This window comes from Denticeps clupeoides, chromosome 4 (assembly GCF_900700375.1).
Source record: "Denticeps clupeoides chromosome 4, fDenClu1.1, whole genome shotgun sequence".
NCBI classification, from domain to species: domain Eukaryota; kingdom Metazoa; phylum Chordata; class Actinopteri; order Clupeiformes; family Denticipitidae; genus Denticeps; species Denticeps clupeoides.
This window is the reverse complement of record NC_041710.1, coordinates 13,262,499-13,268,498: the sequence shown is the minus strand read 5'-3', so window position 1 is coordinate 13,268,498 and position 6,000 is coordinate 13,262,499. Positions and strand designations below refer to the sequence as shown.

Below are 6,000 nucleotides of genomic sequence, written 5' to 3'. Positions count from 1 at the left end.
GGAGTTACATTGCAAGTTTATTTTTTCCCCAAGTTTGACTACACTAATTATCAGCTATGATACATATATTGCAAGGTATAAAAGAACACATATTTGCATCTTATAGCCACATAACACTAAAATAGACTATGTGGAAACTAGATATACTAGGCACTAGGTATATACAGTACATTGTGCATTTGGGGCACACTGTAGAACAAACAAAAAATTGAAAATAATGAACAAAAACATCTCAGAAAAACCATCTGACTGAACAAACAATAAGAACACAAAATACCCTGATTTATACTAACAAAGAAATCATCAAGGCATGTAGCACCGGTAACACCCGGCAACCATTATAAACCAACTCCAAACAGCAGATGCTCTCAGAAACTGCCAGTCTGGTAAAGCATGTGCAGGGATTGCAAATGTTGCCTTTCACTGTGAGCATCACTGCAGGGAAATCTGGAGTCACCGCAGCAAACTGAACAATAAAAAAATGCATTGTATAAAGAGACAGAGCAGTCAGGGGTATTGCCTTAAACGCAGAGAGAATTCTTCTGGGTACTCAGAACATGGACAGCAGACGTCATCCCTGCCCACACCCACACCCATCCACACCCACCAGACCCCTCATCCAAAACAGCATACAGCACATAGCAGCTTACGCAGGGCGAACTCTGATACACAATATGCGTCTGCAATACTACGGAACGAAAGGAGCAGCAGGTCGCGTTTGCACAGCACTAATGCACATAAAACAAAGGTTCACCCTTCATTCAATTGTTTTTTGAAGTGTTTACAGTAAAGCAAGGGAGCAATATGATTAGCTCAGTAATGTTTCACATAAAGCATAAATTGAAGAAAAGTCTCATGTCCGCTCCACTTGAAATACAGGCAATCAGCAAAATACAAAATATATATAATTACACCAAGATGAAGTATAAAATGTGGTATTAAACCGAAATTATGCATTGTTTTTTTATTTTCCTTCACTTCCCAACAGACTTTTATGCCATGGAGAAAATATAGATGAAATATGGTGTACAAAATAACCTGAAGAAAAAGACGGGACATTAGGGGTAAACACACAATAGGTTACAGAATTAACACAGATTAATCAATAATTCTCCTTGGACGTGAACCAATGATTTATAACTCACACATTTAATTAAGCTGCCTATCTGTACCCCAAAACATCTGGACGTTTCGATTTAGCCCAGTTGTGGTCAGGTGGAGTTAGTGACGGGGCCTGTGATGTTGTACTGTAGGTCAGAGAGAGTTGTGACGTGACGCTGTGCTTTCTGGCGAGTTGACTGGCTCCATCTGTCCCCACGCATGCACACATACACACAGACAAGTAAAACAAAGCACAGAGAACATGAACGGTCTAGTTCAACATTACAGGACACTGGAGAAAAAAAACATTCAAACAGATCCAAAGCAAGATTTTCACCTCCAAGTTTGCATTTCTTACTCTTCTCCTATATACATGGCAGTTTGTCAGTTAACTTTATTCTCTTCCAATGTGTGAAGCATACATTCAACACAATTACACACATAATCCTTTCAGTCTGTATTGTTGTTCGTATTTTTTTTTTTCAATTTCACCTCTCCTTGTGATGCTATAATAAGAATAAGTGATCTACAGTTTCATATTTACAATATCACTTCAAGTGAAAAATTGCAGCAGTTGACATTAAATAAACAACTACATTCTGTAACGCTGACGCGTCTTAGAATTAGCCAAATGGTTGTCTGTTGATTTCACCCAGTGATATGATATGACCACCAGCTGTGCCCGTTGCCTGAGTCCCGGCAAACGTTAAAGCTCTATATCCAGGCAAACTCAGCAAGGCCTCGCTGAGTTTGCTATAATTTCCTGCCATAAACTGGCAAATGTGTGCAGCAGAGCAAATATCAGGTTTTGGAGTCTGGGGGAACAATTTTATCTGCAATCTTTCAAAAACAATCAGCTCAGGGTCCCTGCCTCCATCCTCTTGTTTTCAGCTGTCGAAAGTGCGACAAAGTAATCCATTCAACAAAATCTACAAAAGGATTTGCTGCTGGCTGCCAAAAAACCTCTAAAATAGTAAACGAAAGAGCTATGCAGCAGTTGTGGATCAGTCAAACATTAAAAAACACATCTTTACAGTTGAAAGCTTTTGATAAGGTATAGATAAGTCCCCAGGTTGTCCTTTACCAGTGGCCGCTGGTACCATTGGTCTATTTCCAAAGACACATTCAGTGCAACCAAGAAGCAGTGGAATATTGCCTTTGCATTTGTCGACAAGTCAAAACTAAAAGGCCAACCAAAGCAGTGTCCAAATGTGCACAATGCAGTCAACTCTCAACAAAACAATAATGGGCTCACGCATAGACAGCCATACACAAAAACGCACACACCCACATACAGACAAACCATAGATATGGCTTCTAAACTTTGAATCAAGGCAGTCACATATGTAAATGGCATTTTTTTTTTCAGATTTCATCAGTTGACATAGACACAACCAAACTTTGTGTTCGAGCTCAACTTTGGTTTTGAGTAGATACAATGAAGATATTTATTTTTCTCGCTACTGTTTCCTCATCTTTTTCTTAAACATATGTACATATATCGATTTAAGATCGACCAGCGGTCTATAATGCTATTTTAATTGTTATTTTACAACAATATGATTAATGATTCATTAGTTTGCTACAATAGCTTATACAGAAAGAAGAACACACAAAAGACACATCTAGAAGCATAAAATGTCATCATTGTCATCTGATGCAAGTCCCTGATTTACCCTTATTTCAGGCTAGATTGCACTGAGTGAATTCTACAGAGTATGCAACGGTAACATTAGATACGGTTCTCTTTTCCGAAACAGCAATTTAACAGCAATATAAGATGGAGTCTGGTTGTGGATAACACTACAACTACATGAGAGAAACGAGTGGACTCTGCCCACTCGTTCTGTATTAATACTATATTATAGGTGTTTGTGTTCACTCAATAGCACAAATCATTTAATCATTTTCCTCCTCCTTTGTTTCCGACGCCGTCTTAGTCCTCACTGAGACTAAGATCGTCTTTAAACCGGTGGAGGCAGAATGAGTTGAATCCATCCACAACTGGGACTCACAAAGGTTGGAGACACGGTGAGGAATCTCTGCTGTTGTTGAGGAGCTTGAAGGTTGGGGTCAGAGGTTGGAAGAGAGACGGGATCTGGGCATGTCCGTGTCAGGGAGGCTTGCTATGGAATCCTTCTTATGTACCCCTGAGTCCAGGTGTCCGCTGGCGTGTGGGGGTCCACTCGTAGGTGTTGGGGGTGTGAATGCACCTGACGAGGTCTGGACCCGCTGAGGAACGACACCCCGCACCCCTGATGGCCCAGGCACAGCTGGGAGTGTCTGAGGGGGAGGCCCTATGGAGGTGGACGAGACCCGAGTGGACGGAGGAGGACTGGGGACCACGGGGACACTGGCATCCTGGGGCAAGGACGGCTGGGAGGCCGACAAACCACGTGCTTCCTGGCTCAGGCCGCCCATGTGTAGAGAGTGGGTGCTCTTGTGTGCCGGGCTGCGCTGGGTAGGACTTCCTGCTGTGTGTTGCTGGACCAAGGAGAGTTGGGAGCCCGAGGGCAAACCCATGGGGCTGCCGCTGTACTGGAAGGTCCGAGCTGCCAAAGGGCTCTGAACTGGGGGAGAGGAGATGGCCGAAGCGAAAGCCCCACCACTGCCACTTCCTCCAGGGATCTGGGCAGAAGGATGCGCTTGTAGGGGGGATACTGAGACCGGGCTGGAGAGGTTCTGGATAACTTGGAAGCGCCGTACCATGCGGGGTGATTGAAGTGCACTGGGACCCACCATAGGACTTGCCATCTGGGGGCAGAAGCTCATGGCCACAGCCTGCTGTAGGGTTGCAATGGCTGAAGCGCCCCCCTGGGAGTGACCTGGCGGGGCGAAAAAGCCCCCAGTTGTAGGGGTCATGGACATAGCACGGGGCCTCTGCAGGTCAACCAGCTTGACCATCTCACGATCGTACTTGACAATCTCCTGGATCATCTCATTCTCCTGGTTGTTGAAGGTGCCAGCGTTAAGATCATGCTGAACTTTATTCATCAGAATGGAGTTCTTCTTGCCTGCAGGACAAATCCCATTGAGAGATTATAGAATCCATAAGATGCTACAACAATGGATGACTGTACTGAACAGTATGGGCACTACGGGCTACGCATGAATTGTTTGCTAATGTAAGAATTCCTAAATTTACTTAAATAAAACAACAGAGGCATGATCTTTAATTATGACAAATGTGGCGTATTAATGGGAGAGGCTTTAAAACATCAAGAATGAGATAATCAGTCAGCCTCTTCTCCTTTTAAACTCTGTTCACATAAAACATAACTAAAGATCAGAATTTGAGCAACAAAATAATAACACACCAACAAAAAAAAATATTTCTCTTCTTCAGGATACAGATGATAACCACCAACCGGCACCCTTTGGATGCCTTACCTTATACTAGCAGATACTACTAGACCGATGCTTTGTACTTACTAAATAGCACTGTGTTTCTTGCCAGTTTGAAAAATATGTTTATGAATGTTGTGGTGTTGTGCTGTACCTAGTCGGTCAAGTCTGTCTATGGCCACAGTCTCAAAGGCCCTCCTCATCATGGGATATTCCTCCAAGACCTCATTAAAGTGATCAACTGAGAGCGAGTACAGACGACAGTACGTCTCTGCCCGAACACTCGCTGTCCGTCGGCCTCTCGTCAGCAAGCAGATCTCTGAGGGGAAGAGGAAGATAAGGAATGGTATATGTATGTTACTAAAACATTTTATGACAGTACTGTCCAAACCTGCTGCCATTACAGAATGGATGAGCCTCCCTGTTTATAGTTTCAGAGGAGAAATGGCCCACTAAATCATTACACAAACAGAATTATAGCTTTGTGTTCAGTCCATTTTCCACACTGTTCTCTGGGGACAGTGTCTGCTCAGAAATGATGGCCTGCATTGTCTTTTTCTTTTTACGCTACCATGTTTGGTCCATTTTTCAAGTCCTGTTCAAAAGGTTGAAGTGTTGCCAAGTATTGTCACAGTGGGAAAGCCGGTATCTAATTTTAGACAATGCCATAATTTGGGAGAATCTGAGCATGATTCATTCATCAAAAGTCTCCCAATTAAGGCAAAAACCTTTCATTATTTGAATAGATTCTTTTCATGCATTCCAATCCCCTAAAGTAAAGTGGGACGGAAGAGCGAAATAAAACTAAAAATAGACAATTTCTCTGTTTTACATTCCAAGGTTTACATTACCTTGTCCATTGAATATACAACAGCAATTCTCAACAATATTTCACAAGTTCCATTAATGAACAATGAATAACTAATTGTAATGAATAAAGAATGATGAACAATGAACCAACAATTAACAAATAAGGATGTATCAAGTAAATGGCCAGTGCAAATAGGTTTTGCCTGAGCTTATTTCAGAGACCCAGCAGACCCCTCTATTATGCTCTCTGTAATACCCTGGAGTCCATGCACACTTCCTAATAAAAAGGAAATTCTATTATAATGACTCAGAAAATCTTTTTGCCAAATGGGGGCCCCACAAATTGTTATTCTTGGTTTAAAGGAATCATGTGATAATTCAATTTTCAGTGACCTTCACAAGGTTATTTTTACTAGAGAGTGCACACAGTATTGAAACACAGACTTAATTATTATATTATTATAACACAGACTTTACCAAAAGCACTAACCAGCAGTCCTGAAATGACCCATCTGCATATAAACCTTTAAAAACAAGCTGTTTTCACAGGTTAAAGGTTTCTTGTTGATGCAGAGGTGCAATGCTGCTTCTCTAATCACAGCTACAGGGTAGAGCACAGACTGCAGCAGGGAGGACAATGCAATCTGGTATGTGCCGGAAAGAGGCAGCACAAGTGACACTTGATCTGAACGGCATCCCTAATTTGCACATGGCTCAGAAGCACTGAAGATCCTCGGGAAGGAA

At 42.3% G+C, this 6,000-nt stretch overlaps 1 protein-coding gene across 2 annotated transcripts in view; it reads right to left on the bottom strand.

Moving 5' to 3' along the window:
- Positions 1-1,515: 1,515 nt before the first annotated feature.
- LOC114789206 (potassium/sodium hyperpolarization-activated cyclic nucleotide-gated channel 2) overlaps positions 1,516-6,000 on the bottom strand; it is a 36,003-nt gene continuing 31,518 nt past the window's right edge. For both annotated transcript variants that reach the window (XM_028978369.1, XM_028978370.1), the window contains 2 exons: positions 4,601-4,765; positions 1,516-4,115 (listed from right to left, as the gene is read on the bottom strand). In XM_028978369.1, coding sequence (XP_028834202.1) covers positions 3,175-4,115; positions 4,601-4,765 — 1,106 coding nt within the window. In that variant the 3' untranslated portion in view covers positions 1,516-3,174. The remainder of the gene's footprint in view (positions 4,116-4,600; positions 4,766-6,000) is intronic.